This window comes from Acartia tonsa, chromosome 5, assembly GCF_053477335.1.
Source record: "Acartia tonsa isolate MP-2025a chromosome 5, ASM5347733v1, whole genome shotgun sequence".
NCBI lineage: Eukaryota > Metazoa > Arthropoda > Copepoda > Calanoida > Acartiidae > Acartia > Acartia tonsa.
The window spans coordinates 36235671-36257092 of NC_137264.1; the positions used below are offsets into that span (position 1 = coordinate 36235671).

General features: G+C 31.7%; 2 protein-coding genes and 1 long non-coding RNA gene across 4 annotated transcripts; 2 read left to right on the forward strand and 1 right to left on the reverse strand.

Annotated features, from left to right (window-relative positions):
• Positions 1–10375: 10375 nt before the first annotated feature.
• LOC145319409 (uncharacterized) lies at positions 10376–14571 on the reverse strand. Of its 2 annotated transcripts, XR_013879833.1 has the most exons (5): positions 13882–14571; positions 13411–13477; positions 13111–13178; positions 12566–12682; positions 10376–11780 (listed from the first exon to the last, which is right to left on the reverse strand). It is a non-coding gene; the product is annotated as an uncharacterized LOC145319409 (long non-coding RNA). The 2 variants fall into 2 exon arrangements; XR_013879832.1 differs by lacking the exon at positions 10376–11780 and having other exon boundaries at positions 12431–12682.
• A 1968-nt stretch (positions 14572–16539) lies between these two features.
• Positions 16540–19871, forward strand: LOC145319397 (uncharacterized). Its single transcript, XM_080161517.1, has 2 exons — positions 16540–18089; positions 18557–19871. The coding sequence occupies exons 1-2, from the start codon at positions 18050–18052 to the stop codon at positions 19168–19170; spliced, it is 654 nt and encodes a 217-aa protein (XP_080017643.1). The 5' UTR covers positions 16540–18049; the 3' UTR covers positions 19171–19871.
• A 60-nt stretch (positions 19872–19931) lies between these two features.
• LOC145319398 (uncharacterized) lies at positions 19932–21422 on the forward strand. Its single transcript, XM_080161518.1, has 2 exons — positions 19932–21126; positions 21355–21422. Exon 1 carries the CDS (start codon positions 20129–20131, stop codon positions 20753–20755), a length of 627 nt encoding a protein of 208 aa, XP_080017644.1. The 5' UTR covers positions 19932–20128; the 3' UTR covers positions 20756–21126; positions 21355–21422.

A 21422-nucleotide genomic window follows, 5' to 3' on the forward strand; every position in this document is an offset into this window, starting at 1 on the left:
TAAATTTGCGTCCTAAAATGGTAATATTTTACCGGAAATCTGGTAAAATTTTACCGATAATTGTGGTAAAAATCACTGGTAAAAAGCGTCTCGGAGTACCACAAAAAGTGTTTTTACCACGGTTACGGTAAAATTTTACCACCTTTTAAATCGTATAGGCTGGTAAAATTTTACCATAAAAGTGGTAAAACCTAGGTGTTTTTATGGTATTAATTAGAACCTGGGATCTCTGTTATCATCACATTATATTACATAGGATACAGAGATAGGATAATGGATATATATATATATATTAGTACAGATATCTCTGTTATCATCAGAACATATTATATAGGATACAGAAATAGGATAATGGATATATATATATATATATATTAGTACAGATATCTCTGTTATCATCAGAACATATTATATAGGATACAGAGATAGGATAATGGATATATATATATATATTATTACAGATATCTCTGTTATTATCACATTATATTATATAGGATACAGAGATAGGATAATGGATACATATATTAGTACAGATATCTCTGTTATCATCAGAACATATTATATAGGATACAGAGATAGGATAATGGATATATATATAATATATAAATATTAGTACAGATATCTCTGTTATTATCACATTATATTATATAGGATACAGAGATAGGATAATGGATATATATATATATATTAGTACAGATATCTCTGTTATCATCACATTATATTATATAGGATACAGAGATAGGATAATGGATATATATATTAGTACAGATATCTCTGTTATCATCACATTATATTATATAGGATACAGAGATAGGATAATGGATATATATATTAGTACAGATATCTCTCTTATCATCAGAACATATTATATAGGATACAGAGATAGGATAATGGATATATATATATATTAGTACATATATCTCTCTCATCATCAGAACATATTATATAGGATACAGAGATAGGATAATGGATATATATATATATTAGTACATATATCTCTGTTATCATCAGAACATATTATATAGGATACAGAGATAGGATAATGGATATATATATTAGTACAGATATCTCTGTTATCATCAGAACATATTATATAGGATACAGAGATAGGATAATGGATATATATATTAGTTCAGATATCTCTGTTATCATCACATTATATTATATAGGATACAGAGATAGGATAATGGATATATATATTAGTACAGATATCTCTCTTATCATCAGAACATATTATATAGGATACAGAGATAGGATAATGGATATATATATATATTAGTACATATATCTCTGTTATCATCAGAACATATTATATAGGATACAGAGATAGGATAATGGATATATATATATATTAGTACATATATCTCTGTTATCATCAGAACATATTATATAGGATACAGAGATAGGATAATGGATATATATATATATTAGTACATATATCTCTGTTATCATCAGAACATATTATATAGGATACAGAGATAGGATAATGGATATATATATATATTAGTACATATATCTCTGTTATCATCAGAACATATTATATAGGATACAGAGATAGGATAATGGATATATATATATATTAGTACATATATCTCTGTTATCATCAGAACATATTATATAGGATACAGAGATAGGATAATGGATATATATATATATTAGTACAGATATCTCTGTTATCATCAGAACATATTATATAGGATACAGAGATAGGATAATGGATATATATATATATTAGTACAGATATCTCTGTTATCATCAGAACATATTATATACGATACAGAGATAGGATAATGGATATATATATATATTAGTACAGATTTCTCTGTTATCATCAGAACATATTATATAGGATACAGAGATAGGATAATGGATATATATATATATTAGTACAGATATCTCTGTTATCATCAGAACATATTATATAGGATACAGAGATAGGATAATGGATATATATATATATTAGTACAGATATCTCTGTTATCATCAGAACATATTATATAGGATACAGAGATAGGATAATGGATATATATATATATTAGTACAGATTTCTCTGTTATCATCAGAACATATTATATAGGATACAGAGATAGGATAATGGATATATATATATATTAGTACAGATATCTCTGTTATCATCAGAACATATTATATAGGATACAGAGATAGGATAATGGATATATATATTAGTACAGATTTCTCTGTTATCATCAGAACATATTATATAGGATACAGAGATAGGATAATGGATATATATATTAGTACAGATATCTCTGTTATCATCAGAACATATTATATAGGATACAGAGATAGGATAATGGATATATATATATATTAGTACAGATATCTCTGTTATCATCAGAACATATTATATAGGATACAGAGATAGGATAATGGATATATATATATATTAGTACAGATATCTCTGTTATCATCACATTATATTATATAGGATACAGAGAATAATGTCTTTCCGTCAGCTTAAAATCACCGCAGGACCAGTATCTATACTTCCTGAATAGTTTTGTTTACAAAAAAAATTAAAATAAATATTTTTGGGATTTTTTTGGGGGGGGGGGGGCGAGGGGGTCCCATCAGAAAAAAACACCACAGTACCAGTATTTATATTCCCTGAAAAGTAGAGCCCAATTTTTTCAGTGGTTGGTGAGTTCTCAAGCTTCAGACGGACAGAGAGACATCATTCTGCTTTGTGTTATAGATAATATACATTTCTTTAATCAGAGAATATTCCCACAGCAAATTACTATGTCACCGTTCCCGCAAACTTTAATGACAATCAAACCAAAAAAAAAGATAAATACAGTACTAGAATTTTTAAGGAAAACTAATTATCCCAGCAATAACCAGCTGATTTGAATATAAAACATCATATTTGGCAAATAGAATTAAAATTAATAAAAAGACAATTTTGTCCGAAAGAAGAATATATAGAGTTTGTTTGTATATTTGAGAATTACACTGACATACTAACGAATTCACATTTTGTTTGCATATATTATAGGGTAGCTACACTACTTTAATTTATAATTAGTATAAATTTGCTTGACTTTTTTTGTGAAGTTTTATTTCTAATTTTAAGTTGACAACGCTGTTATTAATCCTTAACATTTATACCACTTCTTCCTTTTTATTAATATCCAGGGAAGAAGGGAACATTGGGCTGTTTATTACACTAGTCCCCAAGATTCTAAGATAAAGTTTTCTCATTCGTTAGTTTAATAACTTTGGGGACTTTTCATGAATATTGATTGGTTGATTCAGAAGCGAAGTTTCCAAGCTTTTTAGCCAATAATTGTTATCTACAGAAGCACTAATTACGTGTATCATTAATGGGGATGTACATCAATTTATCAACCATTATATTATCCCTATAGATCCCTGATTAATATCCCATTTATTCCCATCCCTCTCTCTCCTCTGACGCAGCAATTTCCCCATACCAAATATGTTTTTCAGTATCTAAAACACAGATCTTAATCCATACGCTGAATCCCTCCAATAATTCCATCAACCATTCTTTTAGCTTCCGTTCTCTTCATTAGCTATTCTTGTTTCGCCCCTTTTTTGGTTGTTGCATAGTAGAAATTCTTATTCCAGTTGGCAGTATGGCTTAGAAACCGATTGATATCCGCTGGATTAGAACCGGTTATCAGCCATACTGAAAAGCCCGTGCGTTTGACATCTTGGGGCTAAAAAAACTGGTTTAAATCTTGTTGTTGTAAATTTTTATATCAGCGGAAAGCTGTTTATATTATCCTGTGATAGATAACTAATATAATTCATGTCTTTTCTCTCTCTCCCCTTTTTCAGCCGATTTGGCGAAAAAGTAAATCTAAACCTATAAAAGATGAAAGAAAACCGTACCTAGAAAATATTTTTTCTCTAAAGCAAATGTAGGGATACCATTCTTGGGACACACTTCATAGAGGATAGAGATGAAGTCACTTGGCTACATCTACAAAAAAAACACTTTGTTTTAAAATTATTTAAAGTGTTATATTGACATTTTGTATTAAAACTAACAAAACAAGGATGGTAACATACATAAGATGGTAAGCAGAAAAAAAAATATTGGTAACAAAGGAGTTATGGGTCATATGTTCAGTGTTGATAAAAAGAGCAGAGGTGGATTTAAAAAAAAAATTTGCCCCACTAATCGCTTAGTGGGGGAAAATGGTTTTCGCGAAAAATCCACCAAAATCACATTAAAAATCTACAAAAATTAAACAAAATCATAGAAGGGTAATTAACATAAGATTTTTTATGTGATTTTGGAGGATTTTTCACGAATACAATTTTGCCCAACTAAGCGATTAGTGGGGCAAATTTTTTTTAAGACTCCACCTCAGGAGAAAGAAAGAGAGAGAAGGATATGAAAAATACTAGAAAATCACGAAGCCTTTATAATTATTCAATATTATAATTGTTTATGTATGTATATTACTAGCGGCTTCGCCCCTGGCATCTAGGGGCTCTGCCTTTCTATAAAAAAATTTGTTCTATGAGTGCTTCTAATCCTTACGGGAAATTTTTGTTCCACCCCCAAAGAAAATAGCTTAAAACCAACACAGGACCAGTATATATATTCCCTGAAGAGTATAATTCAATCGGTTCAGTGGTTACCGAGATCTTAAGGGGCGGACGGACAGACAGCAAGCTACTTTGTATTACAGATATGTCTTTAATGGGCAGAATAAAAGAACAAATAATTAAAGGACAATTTAACATGCCTAAATAAAGAGCTATCCGTTACGGACAGACTGTCCCTAATTTTAGAAAAGCTTCTGTTTTAAAAATGTATGTGAATTTATTTGATGGGATGTGTAATATACCCATTATGATTAAAGAGTCAAGAATAGTTTATGTGCCCAAACTCTCTGTTATCTCAACCCATAATCTAATTCAATATTTATATTCCCCCAAAGTATTTTAATAATACAACAGATTTTTTAATGTCTTGTTTTTAATAATTCAGAGTATAACCTCTATTTTTCTACTTTTCAGTGAGTAAAGGACGTTACATTGATGTATATTCCAAATAATGAAAAACAAAATTACACCTTCTGTACAGTATTTATTGGTTGAAAAGTTTGGACTCTACTAGTTTGTACACCCCAATCACAAAAATGTGAGATCATATTTATTATCTTTAGGGACCAGTATAATTTTTTGTCCATGGTCCCCTTATGTAATTCTTTTTCACCTTTCTATTCTTATTTCTATCCCCCCTTCCTGAATTTATCAGTAAAATTGGCGTGTAAGTTTTATAGTTTTTGGTGCACACCTATTCCCCAAACATATTCTTCTATCCATTATTAAAACCCACAGTTGAATGGTTTTCAAATGCCATTTATGGATAGTGGACAAAATAATGTCTTTTTTCCCGGTCATACACCGTCATGCCTCATGTAGAAAGTGTGACGCAAATTTCAGATCTCAGTTTTCGCTACTTGATTTACATTTTTTTCTCTATTTGACAAAAGCGATGCTTGCAAGATTATTTAATTCGCTATGATATAAAGAAAATTTTTTCTCAAATCGCGAAATCTGGGATCTGAAACTTGCCTCATCCTTTCAACATGACGCATGACCGCTACGACCGCGAGAAATGGCATTATTTGGTCCACTATCCATTTATGAATGTTGGCTGTCTGACGGACATTTTTTTTTGGAGTGCAGCTTCTCAATAATACATATTATCTTTATAGTTTGTTTATTCGTTGTTACTTTTTAACAAGGACCTTTGCTTGAAGCTTTGTATAGTGCCTATAAAAATGACGTCATACTTCCCTACCATAGATCAATTAAAATGTATACTGGCCTGCCATTGGTAATTTAGTCTGTGTATTGGCCTATCATTGGTGATTTTTATTGTATCACATTACTTTTTTATAGGCATTATAAAGAGCTTAACCTTGCTCCTTCTACAAGCCAAATATCATTGTATGAACAGTAGGTGTATTCTCTGAAAAGCAGAGACCAATCGGTCCAGCGATTAAATTCAGTCTTACGGCAATATTTGCATTAATTCTTGGACAGACAACTTAACAATGTTACACGTCAGATAAATTTCTGCTTCTATTTAGCTTTTGTAATTAAATATTATTTGAATTTTGAATTGTTTATGAAATTAAATAGATTTATTACTCTAGACGTACTGTAAATATAGAGATCAGTCAAATACGATATTATGAACTTCAACCGAAGAAATTAAACTATTTTTAGCTGACTTATCAGTTATAGTTGAAATGGAAAAAATAACTGCAACTGCAAATGTGTACGTCTTTCAATTAATAAGATATCCGGAATGTTCTTGCGCTGTGTTCTTATTAATTCATTTACTGATAAGGTATCTAGGCGTTCTATATTTGCTAGAAATTACAAATAAAACAAGGATGACAACATCCATAAAAGCGAAGCACTGAAACGGTAGGACAAACGGACATTAACACTTGTCTAGTGTTTGAACTGAATAATCAGAATATAAAAGTATCGAAAGAGTCGAATCAAAATTGTAAGTAAATTTGTTGAAAAACTGCTTGATACAGGATAATGTTTTGGACATACTTACATTTTAGGACTTGGTTATAGAGTTGCTTTGCTTATACTATTGTTCTTTGTTGTCGCAGGAATCAATATACCAAAAATCAGGTCAAACGGATAATTAGATCACATAAAAATTTGTTGTTAAAAAAGTAGAAAAATCAACATGTTTAAAATGAACATACGGACATTCTGGTAATGATTATAGAGTTGCTACGCTTTCTAAATCGTACCTAACTACTACAGGAATCATCATGCAAAGTTTGAAATCGATAGGACAATTCTAACATGCCCAAATTAACGAATCAAAGCTATCTATCTCGGACGGACGTACGGACGGACGGACGTACGGACCGACCCTAATTATAGAAAAGCTTCGCTTTTAAAAATCCCAACAAGTTTTAATTTTAGATTTAATTGCTATAGAAGTGGCTCTTATTGTTGCAAAAAAAATTCTGTCAGATAGTACTTTTTGTGTTATAAGTTTTCTCAATAATTTACTTCCGAGGATACCGTTTTTTTTATTTTCTTAAGAAATATAAGTGATTTTTATTGATAGATGTGTATTTTCTACATTTCGTACGTAACTTCTGATTGTTGATATAGAGGTATGTCAGATTTAATTCTCAGAAACAGTTAAATAAAATCTAGAAATTGTGGCATCTCTATAATCATTATAAGTAAATCTGCTTGCCAAAGTAAACAATATAAATTTGTTTTCAGCGTGGCTTCGAATCTGATTAATACCTGCTGGATTAGAACCAGTCATAATTCATACTGAAAAATCATGTATTGTATTGTATTATAGAAAAATTTTCACGAATAATAAAACATAAATCCTAATATTAATATATCAAGCTGTCTTTAATACGATGCGATAAATAACAATTCTAAAACAATTTATTTATCACATTAATATGATGTTTAAAAAATTGATTCCTAGGACGATTAAGCGCAATTTTAAAAGGTAAACTTGCGATCACTCCCCCTGGTGCCATATCAAGTTTTGCAGTTGACACATTTTTTTGTTATTTTATTTGCATATTCAAATTTAAATCCAATAAAATATTAAATTTAAAATGGTTTTTATTTCACACTGTCCATCTTATTTTTGGAAGGGAATAATATATGTATTTGCAAAAACTACAAGGATAACAAAAAATCAAAACTCAACAATTCTGACAAAGCATAATAAGCACGAACAAAGTTTACAAATATATAGCGATATTGCTCTAATTTTTAACATTAGCTAATATTTGAAGAAATGACATTCCTAGCCATTTTAAACTGTAACTCATTGTTAATAGCACAGCTCCTCTAAAGTTCACTTTGTCTTTTAGTCCGTAACGCTATCAGGGAAATGTTTATCTCGGCTGCTAGTCAAGATAGACGACTGAATTTTTTTGTAAAGATTCCCTGTACCAATGAACATCCAGTTTGTAGTTTACATTGTCCGTATTGAAACAAATGCGCTTTAAATCTCCCTTTTTTGTGCTCTGCAACTTATTGATATTGTCATCATTGTTTCTTATAGAAGTATCTTTTAAAGTTTTACAAATAAAAAATCTCTAAACCTCTCTTTAAAAACTAATAAAAACCCACATACCTTTACAATAAAAGATAAAATAAGATTGTCTACTCCCTCAATAAATATCCTTTACTATAAAGGTTTTATGTCTAAAGCATAAAAAATAGGGAAAAAATGGTCCGAATTGGTTGAACTTTATGGGAAAAAAATCTTAGAAAAAAATGCTTTGTAGACACTATTTGAGCATAAACAATTAACTTTTTTTCAAAAAAAGTTTTTTGAATCTTTGGTTCTAAATGATTTTTTAAAAAAACTAATGATATTCTTCTTTAGTTTAGATATTGAGGGTGGTGAATTTCAAGATCTGCAGACAATCCCTTGGGAAAAGGTAAAGGGGGAGGTTTTTTTTTGTAGAGATCTCGTAATTAAGGTATGAAGTTTACTTACAATTACATACACCCAAAAAATACCATAAAATGCTTCTCAAAAAGATGTTTTTAACAAGCAAATAGAAATTTAATTTTCCTTCATTTTATTCTTTGCTAAAAAAACAAGTTTTTAAGATAAATGTTATATTATTCTGTTGAGCTGCGTCAGAAGTTTCACCTTTTTGTGAGGTTTACTACCTTTGTATTGGAAGTATAATAGTGTGATGCGTTTGTGAACTCGAACCTTCATCCTTTTGTTTTCCTTATCATTAATGGCAGTTTAGAAAGCGCCCAAGTTTAAATTAAAGTTCATAATTGGACGCGGCAATCAAAACAACGCTTGCGCTTAAACCAAAACAAAGCTAGCGTGGCCATCTTTAATCTTTCTTTCAAAATGTGCGGAATATCTGTGTGATAAAAAACCATGTATAGTCAGAATTGTGGTGTTATCCGTACTGAAAAATACCTTTGAGTGCTTCCCGGCTTGACAAGATCAAAAACTTCGGTAAGAATTCTTTCTTTAAGCATTTATAATGGAGTGGAGTGATTTTTTTAAGACGGCAAATTAATCTTTTCATTTTCACTGAAATTAGACCAAGTAATTAATTTATTTTTGTATCAGAATATTTTAATAGTAGTCTATTATGATTTTGTTTATGAATTTCAAACTCGCATTCAATTTTGATTAATTTTAAGCAAAAAATAACCCTAGCCTTCTTTATACATTTTGAAATATAATTTCGAAGTCACGCAACCTCTTATAAGGAATATTTACTTTATTGAATAGATGATTGTTCCAAATAAGAAAAAGATTTATTCTCTTTTACAAGATTTATTTTATCATGTATTTAACATTTTAATATTTGATTATTAATTTTGTTATTTTCTATTTCAGCATGACCGTTTTCATATAATAAATTGTATTAGTAACTATGCTGGTTTTGATTCTTGTGGGAAGTAGCAGGTTTCGTACGTCTGTACGTAAAGATCTGGTAAACGGCCAGCCAAATGCCGTTGTACCGAAACAACCTTGATTCACAAGATAATGCAAAATTAATCCCACCCAACCTTTATCACTAACTCTTTTCTTTAAAATGAAAATTTTAAAAAATATTTTTAAAAGCAAAGCTTTTCTATAATTAGGGTCGGTCCGTCCGTACGTCCGTCCGTCCGTACGTCCGTCACGGATAGCTTTTTTCGTTAATTTCGATTTCAAATTTTGCATGGTGATTCCTTTAGTAATTAGGTACGATTTAGAAAGCGTAGCAACTCTATAATCATTACCAAAATGTCCCTACGTCCATTTTAAACATGTTGATTTTTTTACTTTTTTAAATAGCTTTTTTCGTTAATTTAGGCATGTTAGAATTGTCCTATCGATTTCAAATTTTGCATGGTGATTCCTGTAATAGTTAGGTACGAGTTAGAAAGCGTAGCAACTCTATAATCATTACCAGAATGTCCGTACGTCCATTTTAAACATGTTGATTTTTTTTACATTTTTAACAACAAAGTTGTATGTGACCTAATTATCCGATTGGTCTGATTTTTGGTATACTGATTCCTGGGACAACAAAGTACAATATTATAAGCGAAGCAACTCTATAATCAAGTCCTAAAAATGTAAGTATGTCCATAATCATTATCCTGTATCAAGCAGTTTTTCAACAAATTTACTTACAATTTTGCTTTGACTCTTATACATTCGCATTCTGATTATTCAGTTCTGACATTATACAAGTGTTAATGTCCGTTTGTCCAAAAAAAAAAACTTGGTAAAATTTGACCAACTTTTTGGTAAAAATTGACAAGGTAAATTTTTAGGCTAAGTCCAGATTTTTGGACTTTGCCAAAAAAAAAAACTTGGTAAAATTTGACCAACTTTTTGGTAAAAATTGACAAGGTAAATTTTTAGGCTAAGTCCAGATTTTTCCAAACAAACATCCTTCTACTTAATGATAAAAATCGCAAATAAAATATAATGAGGAAATATTCAGACCTAATACTTTCCAAACAAACATCCTTTTACTCAGCACTATTTGCTTTCGTTATATGGAATATGAAATTAATAAAATATGATGATAATGATTTTATTTAGAATTTATTTCATATTATAACATAACAGGTCATATAGATATTATCCAGGTCAATACTGAAACTACAAAAGATTGGCATCCAAGATAACAACAGTCTAGTACTGATGCCTAAATGTTGATTGATAACAGTGCCACCTGGAGAGGGAAATTGTAATGCTGCTTTTATGGAGATTAATGTACTGAAGAACAATCAGGCAAGTCTCCTACCTGGAGGTACTCTGACTATTTGGCTGGAAGTTATAAAACCTGGACCTGAAAGTGCAGTATCCTGTCTCTCTGGTGACCTGGAGAATTGTTTTGAGGATCCAGAGTTTACTGATTGTTTGATAGAAACTAGTACCTCCAAATTAAAAGTGCACAAGTTTATACTTGCCTCAAGATCTCCAGTATTTAAGGTAGGTTTTTCCATTCTTACTTGTTAATTAAATTCTTGTCAATATTTTTAGGTAAATTTTTAGGCTAAGTCCAGATTTTTCCAAACAAACATCCTTCTACTTAATGATAAAAATCGCAAATAAAATATAATGATGATAATGATTTTATTTAGAATTTATTTCATATTATAACATAACAGGTCATATAGATATTATCCAGGTCAATACTGAAACTACAAAACTTACTAGTATCGTTTCTGTAAATAACATACCATACACCTGTCAAATGTGTAATGAAGTCAATATTTTTTAGAATTTTAGCTTGTGGAATGTTTGGAGCTCTCGAGTAGAACTTAATTAACTGACACAAATTTTCTCGGTTCTACATTGTTGTCATAATAAACACCGATTGGGCGGATTGTATAATCAATACGCTTTATATGTTAAAGTCAATATTTTTTAGAATTTTAGCTTGTGGAATGTTAGGTGTCAACATTGTCGTCATAATAAACACTGATTGTAATCAATACGCTTTATTTAAGTTAATTTTAACTGACTAACAGAATATTCTCTGTTCAACATTGATCGTCATAATAAAACTTATTAGTATCGTTCTGTAAATTATTTGTTAATTTTAACTGACTAACATATTTTCTCGGTTCAACATTGTCGTCATAATAAATAATGAAATTTTTTGTATAATCTGTGACTGTTACATGTTGAGATGGAACTCTAGTTGTTCTCCATGGAACTGCAAAGCTCCACACTTCAAAACTGGTTCAACTCCAAAATCCTGAAAAAGAATATTCATTTTTAAATTAAGCAATTAAAGGATTAACAAATCAAAAAGGCCTTACAAAAAGGAAAGTTAACTGTTTTGGGAAAATTTCATGGAGAAAGTAGATACAGCTTGTGTACGTGCCTGCTTATTAGAGAAAGTTTAATTCAGTTATCAATACATAACCAGACTGAGAGAAACTAAGAATGTCTTATAACGGGAATTTGGAGTTATGGTATGAATTAAATAGTCGTATGTTAGTTTTAAGAGAGAGTCTAGAGATTAGAGCCAGAACTGACAATGTCGAGATCCAGAGGGAGGTTTGTAAGAGGTTATATCAGCATGGATGGATTACTACACATCTTAATCGCTGCCGTCCTTCCCCTCTGCTGCCCGCCGCTGCCCAGGCTGCCGAACTGGCAGCTGTTCTTCACGAAGTAAACATGCACAAGGATGAATGTAATGCTGTTTAGATTTTAATAATATCCTGAATGTACTGTTTCAATAATATAAAGTAGTAAAATCTAATTTTAAATAGCTACCTATCTAGTACATTATTTTTATGTATTAACTTTTGTCTAACCAGTTTAATATCTATCTAATAAATTTAATAATAGCTTAATTGTTAATATAATTTAGTATACAGTTTCATAAAGTTAGTTCGATGTGTGTCTGTGTATATTAACTTCATATTTGTTATGCTTGTATACATGGAAACTACCTTTTGGGGCCGAGGTGTTGCCGTAGTTGCGTGTAGGATTATTCCAACTATCTTTTATTACAAATAATTAAACACTTACTTTTAACGGATGAATTTCTGATGGCAACAGCTTCATGTTGGTGCAAGAAATGTTCCACGGTCGAATTGCGGTCAGCTTATAATCAGAGAATACACCCAGCTGTGTGCGAAGCTAAACCTGAAAAAGAATATTAATTGAAATATAATTTATATATATTTTTAATATTATTTTACATAAAACACATCTTATAATATCTTTCTATTAAGGGTATAAAAATTCGTTACGCTTAAAACAATCATAAACCTTAAAGGGCGAATATAGGTTGGATATAATATGAGCTTATTTCAAAGGTGCTATTATATAGATTATAATAAATAATTTAAAGATAATGACATATCTAATTGTATTAGTCTGTTTACAGCTTATAAAACCTATCTAACTCAAGATAATATTATGTAATTAGTGTGGTTCCCTAAGAACTCAAACACTCTACCATCACACAAGGCTTCGTAGCAAGGTTGAATTAAAAAGGTTTCGTTAAAGGATAGTCTTAATAACATGGCCTAAAATATCCATGTTCTTATTAAAATTATTTTAACACTTACTTCTATGTAAACCATTCATTAATTGCAGCGCCCATATATTTTCTCACGAATCTGATTCCTGGTTAAGTCTGAAAAACAATATTAATTGAAATATAATTTGTTAATATTTCTATTATTATTTATATATATTGATAGTAGAATACTTTAAATATTAAGAATAGGATAAAAAGTCGTTCTTATATCATATATCTAAAAGGTTTAAAAAATTATAAAACAAATGCAGTTTATCGTAGCAGCTTAAAACCATGCGTAAGGTCCTAAATTATATTGATTTTTTTATTACATTATTTAAACACTTACTTCTATCTCGCCAATCTTTAATTGCAGCGCCCAAATAGTTATTTCTGATGAATCAGTGTTGCTGAACCTGAAAAACAATATTCAATTTAAATATAATTTATTAATATTTCTTTTACATTTATATATATCAAACCCGGATTATTTAATATTAAGAATAGGATAAAAAGTGTTTCTTAGATCAAATCAAAAAGGCTTAAAAAAGGCTTAAAACAATTATCCTATTATATAAATATATTAATATTGTTCTCTTTTACAACGAAGCTTTTTATTTATTTTAATCTATAGCTGAAACTCAAATTAAAAATAGGATGAGGCCTCGACTTTTCTCTTCCTACTTTAAGTGCCCCTCGAGGCTTCTAAGGGGCATAGCCGCTAGTAAAACTTAAACCGTTAATCGAAGGCAGCCTAAAACCGTACGCTCAAGGTCCTACATTATTAATGTTTTTATATTAAAATTATTTAAACACTTACTTTTACGCAAACCACTCTTTGATTGCAGGGTCCATATACTAACAGCCAAGACTGAAGGTGGACACGTACTTTTTTAAACTTCTGAATATCAGCTCTCTAGGCGTTCTTAACTGACATTCATATAAATCTTGTGACATGGACCATCTCCTGTCAATCATACTTGGATATAACACGTATTTTCTCTAAGAGACTTGAAATATAACACTCATTGTTTACAATAGTTTTCAATCGGTATAGCGGCATTCATGCACATGCTCTGTACAGGTATACAACTTTATATTGAAAAATATTTCTTTTATATCCATTGCAATATATTTTTTTATATTTTATCGATGATATTTCATTTAAGTCATTGCAAAAATATATTACATTCACATTAAAAAAAATTTACATTAATTTAACTTTCGTAACCCTGTTTTCAGATGATCAAATCAGCGTGCTCGACAAAGTTGCCAAACTTTAAAAAACACCTTATGTATATAATATCATTTTAATATTTTACCGGTTAATTAATTAAAACTGCATAACTTATATAATTCATGAAATGTTATTATTCGTTGCAATTTTACGATTAAAAATATAACTGTCTTGCAAAGTGTTTTGCCACCTATTCAATCTGTATGTTGGCAACCGTAACTTTCCATCGGCGCAATATTCAACTGGACTATATGACTACGGTGCATTTTTGTATTTTAGTAATCATTTTTAGTGAAATTACAGTGAATTTTGAAGTTAATATGTAACATTCTGTTTTATAATTCAAATTTTATCATTAATTATTGAAAATTCTTTGTAAAATATTCTTCGTATTCGTTTTTTCTCCAATTTTTGGGACTCTTTTTAGCTTACGTAATATACAGGACTTTTTTAAATGTAAAATTAATAAATATATTTCTTGCACCGTAGTATAAACGGATTGTCGCAAATATAGGAGTACAATTATAAGAATGAAACTACTTTTTTTGCCCAGAGGTGCCGGAGGCACTGGCTAAAAATAACTGTTTTTAATCTTATGCTTTTAGATTTTTATATTCGTAGAAAACCATGCATATAATACGATATGCTAGTTACCTAGTTTTTTTGCGTATGAATGAGAACACCTGTTCCTATCCACCGGATTCGAATGAATACGAGCTATTTTTATTTTGTAATTTTTTATTTCTTAAATATTCTACCTTTTCAGATAGTTCTGAATAACAGGCTATTCAAGTCAATCACCTGGGTACGCGTACATCATAATAACAGGTATGGGTGTATATTAGCTGTATAAGATTTATTTTTTTTCTCCTGCTACAAAATTTGTTTTAAATAAATAGGGGGGGGGGGGGAAGTTTTGACACATTTGCGTAAACAGGGAGTATAGGCTTTATCTTTGGACTGAGAGTATAGGTTATTAGGGATAAAATCATTTTTATATGATGAATTTTCCCAAGTTTTAATATTTTTTGGATAGGCCTCCAGGTTCCGGAGCTCCAGGCCTTCCCCCCCCCCCCCTTGTTTAAGGACAAATAAAATACCGGAAAGTTAAAAAACATTAATCACACCCCTCCCAAAAATAAACAAGACAAACAAAATAATCATTCCTCAAATTAGGATGGATCCATACCAATACCACGAGCTGCATGACAGATGGGACGCCCTCATGGTTAGGATGTTGAGACTCTTCTCCAAGCTAAATATTCGAGTTCAAGAAGAATCATGTGGCATTGATGACGCTGTTGAAATAGTAAAACTGTTATACCATCACGGTTGGGTAGAGACACACTTAAAGAAGAATGAACCTATGCCCGAGAATCTCTACGAGAACGAGAGACCCCGCCTGGATGATACCGAGAGATATGTCATTGACCATGAAGCCGACTGTGCACCTTTCCTCACCAACGTCAGCCCTTTTTTCTAAATAAAACCCAGAGTAACACATCTCTTTTCTTAATTTAGATTAACCTGCTCGGCCCTGATAATATTCAAGACCATGAGTTCTTCACATTCTGACGAGCAGGAAAGAATAAGGAAAGGTAAAAACTACGAAATTATTGCAGGGGTGTATATTCTGCTCCGGGGGGGGGGGGGGGGGAGGGGAGGGGGAAAAAAGAAATAAGTGGATCAATGATGGAAGTTGCTTCAAATCACCTGCTCTTGTTCATGGCTAGTTGTCTTTTGTAGCAGGGGAAAAAATTGTTTTTAACCAAAAAATGTTTCAGAATTCTTTGAGTTTCTTCATTAAAAAACGCTTTAGTTTTCTCATTTTTAATTCAATGTTCTTTCCTTTCAGGGAAGAGAAAGGAGAAGCTAGGAGAAGCCGAGCTCGCCGCCGGCGATTTCATCCAGCCTCCGGATATCCATGCTGAAAGCGAATTTTAATTGTAATTTGTGGCGTTATCCTCTTAGAAAATTTTGTTTGTATTATTTAACTCCCCATCCCCCCCCCCCCCCCCAAACTAAATTGCTGGGTTAGGTTAGGCTAGGTTAAGTTATACGGCTAGGTAGAGGCCAGGGGCCGTTTTTCTAGGGGGGGGGGGGGGGGGTATTTCCTAAGAGGATAACATCAATTTGTTCTTTCAGAACATTTACGTTAACCTCTCTTTGATTGCAGCGCCCATATATTTTATAATTAAGTACCCATGGTGACAGTGATTGAGCCCCACTGGTCGTGCAGATATATAATTTCCTGCATATAAACATTAATAAACATTATTTACCCCTAAAGCCGACGATTACGTATGCACGTGTACAGTTTTTTAAGCTTCTGGCTATAGCTCTCTAGGAGATCTTAATTGATATGTTTTATTTTTTGTTTTTGTTTTTTGATATTTTTGTTATGTTGTTTTATATTATTTATTATTATTTATTTTATAGCAAATTAACAAATTTTCTGGGTTCAACATTGTTGTTATAATAAAACTCCATGCAACTGCAGAATTCTGCAAAAGTCACGACCAGTGGGGCTCGATTATATATGCGTTCGTCGGCTTTTCAGGGAAGGCAGGAAATTTATATAGGTATTATCCAGGTCAGGACTGGAACAAACAAAATTTTATGTATATTGTATATAGTTATTTTTTTCAAAGTAAAAAAATGTCAGACCAACGCTGGATGACGTATGTATAATTGGATCACAATTTTGATAGGTAAGTTTAATTAATTTTATAGACAATCAAAGAATAAATAAGGGTATTTTCTTATGTTTGTAACTCTAACTCTTTATTTTGTGAGTTCCTTTGACATTTAATTTTGGTTTCAAAAAGTGTCACTCCCCCCCCCCCCCTTTTTTACTTTCTCCTTCTTTCGTTATATGTAAACAAGTAATAACCTTATTATTATAACCAGGGGTGTATATTCTGCACAAGATTTATTTTTTTTCCCCTGCTACAAATTTTTTTATTTTTTTTCCCCCCTAGATTTTTCTGAAAAAGTAGGGGGGGAAATAGAAAAATATTTAAAGAACTCTATATTTCATTTATTTTATCCCTCCTTCCACACATTTCTTTAGTTTTTTTAACCAAGGAGGGGGGCAAAATGGAAAAAATGTTTTCAGTTTTCTTAATTTTTACATTTATTTTTCCTCCAACCACTTATTTTTTATTTCCCCCCCCCCCCCTGAGCAGGGGATCCCATGCAGAATATACATCCCTGATTATAACATATACTTCTTATTTCAGGAGTTACCTATACACCCCTGTTAGACGTTATTGAAATGGGAGACAATTTGATTGGTACACTCTCTAAAGCTCTACTGAAGCGTATAAGAAGTGGAGATAAGAGGAAAAATGTACAGGTGACTTTTTACAACTAATTATTTCTACATATTTAAGATGAGACCTTACTTTTCATTACTGTACATAAAGTATAATCTATGCTCGACTTTAATTTCTATTTTTCACTTGCAGTCAGCGCACTATAAACATGCTTGCTCTTACACCAGTATAGTCATATGTACTGTAATCAATTGACACGTGTAGCTTGCCCAAATAACGATCCATAACAACTCCCCTATATTATTTTAAATAAGTAATTCACTAATTATGTAATCTTTTTCCAGTTGCAGCATAAACTGAGGTCCTTAAGAAAACTCTTCTGTAATGCAACGAGAAACAGAAAATGGCGCAAGAAACCTCCACAAAGTGAAGACAGTCAGCCATTACTAGAAGAAGAACAGCAGGAGGATTTGATGGATGTGGAATATGAGAACGAAACTGCATCGTCAAAAGGTAACCTACAATATCTGTAATATAAAGTAGAACGATGTCAGTCTGTCTGTTTGTTGTTTGTTTGTCCAAATTCCCACAAACATTGTCTCCCAATTTTTGTTTTTTATTTTCCTTTCAATCTAAATTTCAAACAATTGGTTTGATCAAACGTTAGTTAAGTTTGTCTCAAGATATCCTTGTTCCAGGGGTGTATATTCTACATGGGATCCCTTAACCTAACCCACCTTCACCCACTCTCTACATTTATCTACTTTTTCTGGAATTTTTAATTTTTTAACTTTCTAATTTGACTAGTTTTTCTTTACGGCATTATCCTTATACTAAAGTAACAGGATGTCTGTGTGTCTGTTCAAAAGGATCTTGCTAACCGCTGAACCGATTGGGTTCTCCTTTACAGGGTACCTTCACATAGGTCCCGGGAAGGTTTATAACTATAAAACATCATGTTTAACATCGTATTTTTTTAGGTAAAGTTTGTACAGGCTGCAATACCAACTTCACAAAGGAAACCGAAAGTATATGTTATCAATGCTACGCAAACCAAGTTTTGGAGCGATTAAATAACAATCCTGAAGAAACGGACTACATTAATATTGTTGTAGACAATATTAACAACAATAATACCAACGATAATAATGATGCAGACAATGACAGCATTCAAGATGCCGAGGACTGGGAACACGTCGAATTGTTTGATATACCTGAAGATTATTTTGACCCAGATGATGACGATGACCCTGATGACGAACCTGATGGCGATCATGACGGGGATCGCTTCAAACATCTTACAGAACTTGAGAAAGAAATTGTTAATGATTTCAGAAGCGTTTGTGTTCTAGACAACCCCATCTCTCACAACAAAGTTAGAATCATCCTGGCGATTCTGAAACGCTCGTGTATTTTCAAATTTCCGTCATATAATACATTATTCAAACCCAAATACAAAGTTGAAATCAAAGAAAACAAATATAATCCTACAAATGCTCCTGGTTCACTGATTGAGTGCAGGTATGTTTATATACGATTTAGAAAGCGTAGCATTTCTATAATCATTACCAGAATTTCCGTACGTCCATTTTAAACATGTCGATTTTTCTCCTTTTTTAACAACAAACTTTCAAGTGTTCTAATTATCAGTTTGATCATTCTTTGGTATATTGCTTCCTGCGACAACTTGAGAACAATATTATAAGCGAAGCCACTCTATAATTAATTCCTTAAAATTTAAGTATGTGCATAAACCTTATCCTTCTTGAAGCATTTTTTTTTAACAAATTTACTTACATACAATTTTGGTTCGACTTTAATATTTTTAAATTCAGTTCAGATACTTCACAATTGTTAATGTCCGTTTGTCGTACCGTTTCAGTGCTTTGGTTTTTATGGATGTTGTCATCCTTGTTCCATTACTTTTCATCGTAATATTATTTGGAGCCCGATGGTGCAAAATTTCTTTGAATTGTGCAAGTTTTAGTTAAAAATATATTTCTTTTTCCAGATTCCCTACCTATGAGATCCTCCAAGACGCCATCACAGACTTTAAACGGTTGAATGGACAACAGGCCGTTGATGATCATATAACTTTTGACATCTCGGGCGACGGAGTGAAAGCAGCTCAGGGATCTCATATCTCCTATTATACTGTCTGGATTAGGTAAGTAATTAATATATTGTGGATTTGAAAGGGTTGGGTTGGGATAAAGTTCTTTTCATATACAGCATGACCCTCGAAAAGGTATTTTTTAGGATTGGCAGCCTATATTTCAAAGGATATCAAAATATTTGTTTTACATCAATTGACAGCCCAGATTTTTAAAGCCAAAGTTTAGGAAACCATTCAATAAACAAATAAGAAAGAAAACTAAGTTTACAATTGATACTTTTTTCTATTGCATACATATATAAAAATCTGTCTTACTGTATACCAGGACTTAATTAATACCATAAGTAAACCTAGTTTTTACCACTTTTACGGTAAAATTTTACCAGCCTTTACGTTTTATAAATCAGTGACTACAATTTTAAGTCTAAGGTATTAAATGCTATTATTATTAATTCTTCTTTATTATTTCAGGTTATTCTTCAACAAGGATTTCAGTGTTATATTGCCAGTCAGCATATTTGAGAAGACGAGGAGGCGTCCCTACAGTTACAACTTTCTGGATAATGTTACCCGATTCATCAACAAACTAATTCAAGAAGGATTACCTGGACATACCTTTCAATGTAGAACCATCATCCACGATGCCGTTGCCAGAGCCGATGTATTCGGCATTCTTGGCCATGGATCAAAAAATGGATGCCCACACTGTGACCTTCCAGGGATGGCTTTTTCACAGACTTATCTCCGTCAAAAGAACTTGGTATTGTTCGAATCAATGAATGTATTTTACCCCAGTGACAGTCAAAATATGGGTACGCCGAGGTCTGACGAGAAATTCCGCAAGTTAGAGGAAAATAATCAGAACATGAAAACCAGTTTTTCTGACCTTGACCCGAGCTTGGATTTAATACAAGATACCCCCAGTGATCCGATGCACGCGTTGCACCTGGGCTATGTAAAGAAAGTGATGACGTACCTGAAGAAAGGACGTAATAGTTATCCAGAATTGGAAGAAGAAGACTTAGTTCAAATGGAGAGAATTACAGGGATGTACTGCATTTGACTAAAGAAATGACGCGTAAAATAGGTGTTTTCTTCGCGCATTTCTCGGCACTGCGATAAAATTCTGCATTTTTAGATTTATGTCTATTACACATTATTTGTACGCCTTGTTATGCCGCTTAAAAGAGTGTTAGTTTGAAAAGTTTAAAGAACTTAAATTTTGAAAATTTTCTCCTTATCACCCATATTTTACCATGAACTGCAGTAACTCCAATTATAGATGAAATCAACGATCAATTGAAGCTTGTTGGCGATTTTGATCGCGTTCCCCGTACGTCCATCATGCGCCTGACAGAGAAGAAGCTAGCCCTCAATTTGAAAAGTTCTGAATTCAAAGTACTGGGCTTCTACCATATGATATTTTATGCAGAGGTAGGTTTTTACCATATTATAATCTTTTTAGAATTTAAAGCTTATTTCAGTTTCATTATATTGTATAGCAATAACATTCTTTTTAAATTTTTGCACGTGTGCTATATTATATATATATTTCTATTGAGGAGGGTGGACTTCCAATAAGTATATAGGGCGAAGCCCCTAGAGGCTAGGGGCGAAACAGCTAGTTTTACCTTAAATTATTACACTGTTTTTTTTTTCCAGTTGGCAAATCTTAAAGATGAACAACGTCTGATATGCAAGTTTTTATTCCACATATTGCGCAGTCTCGA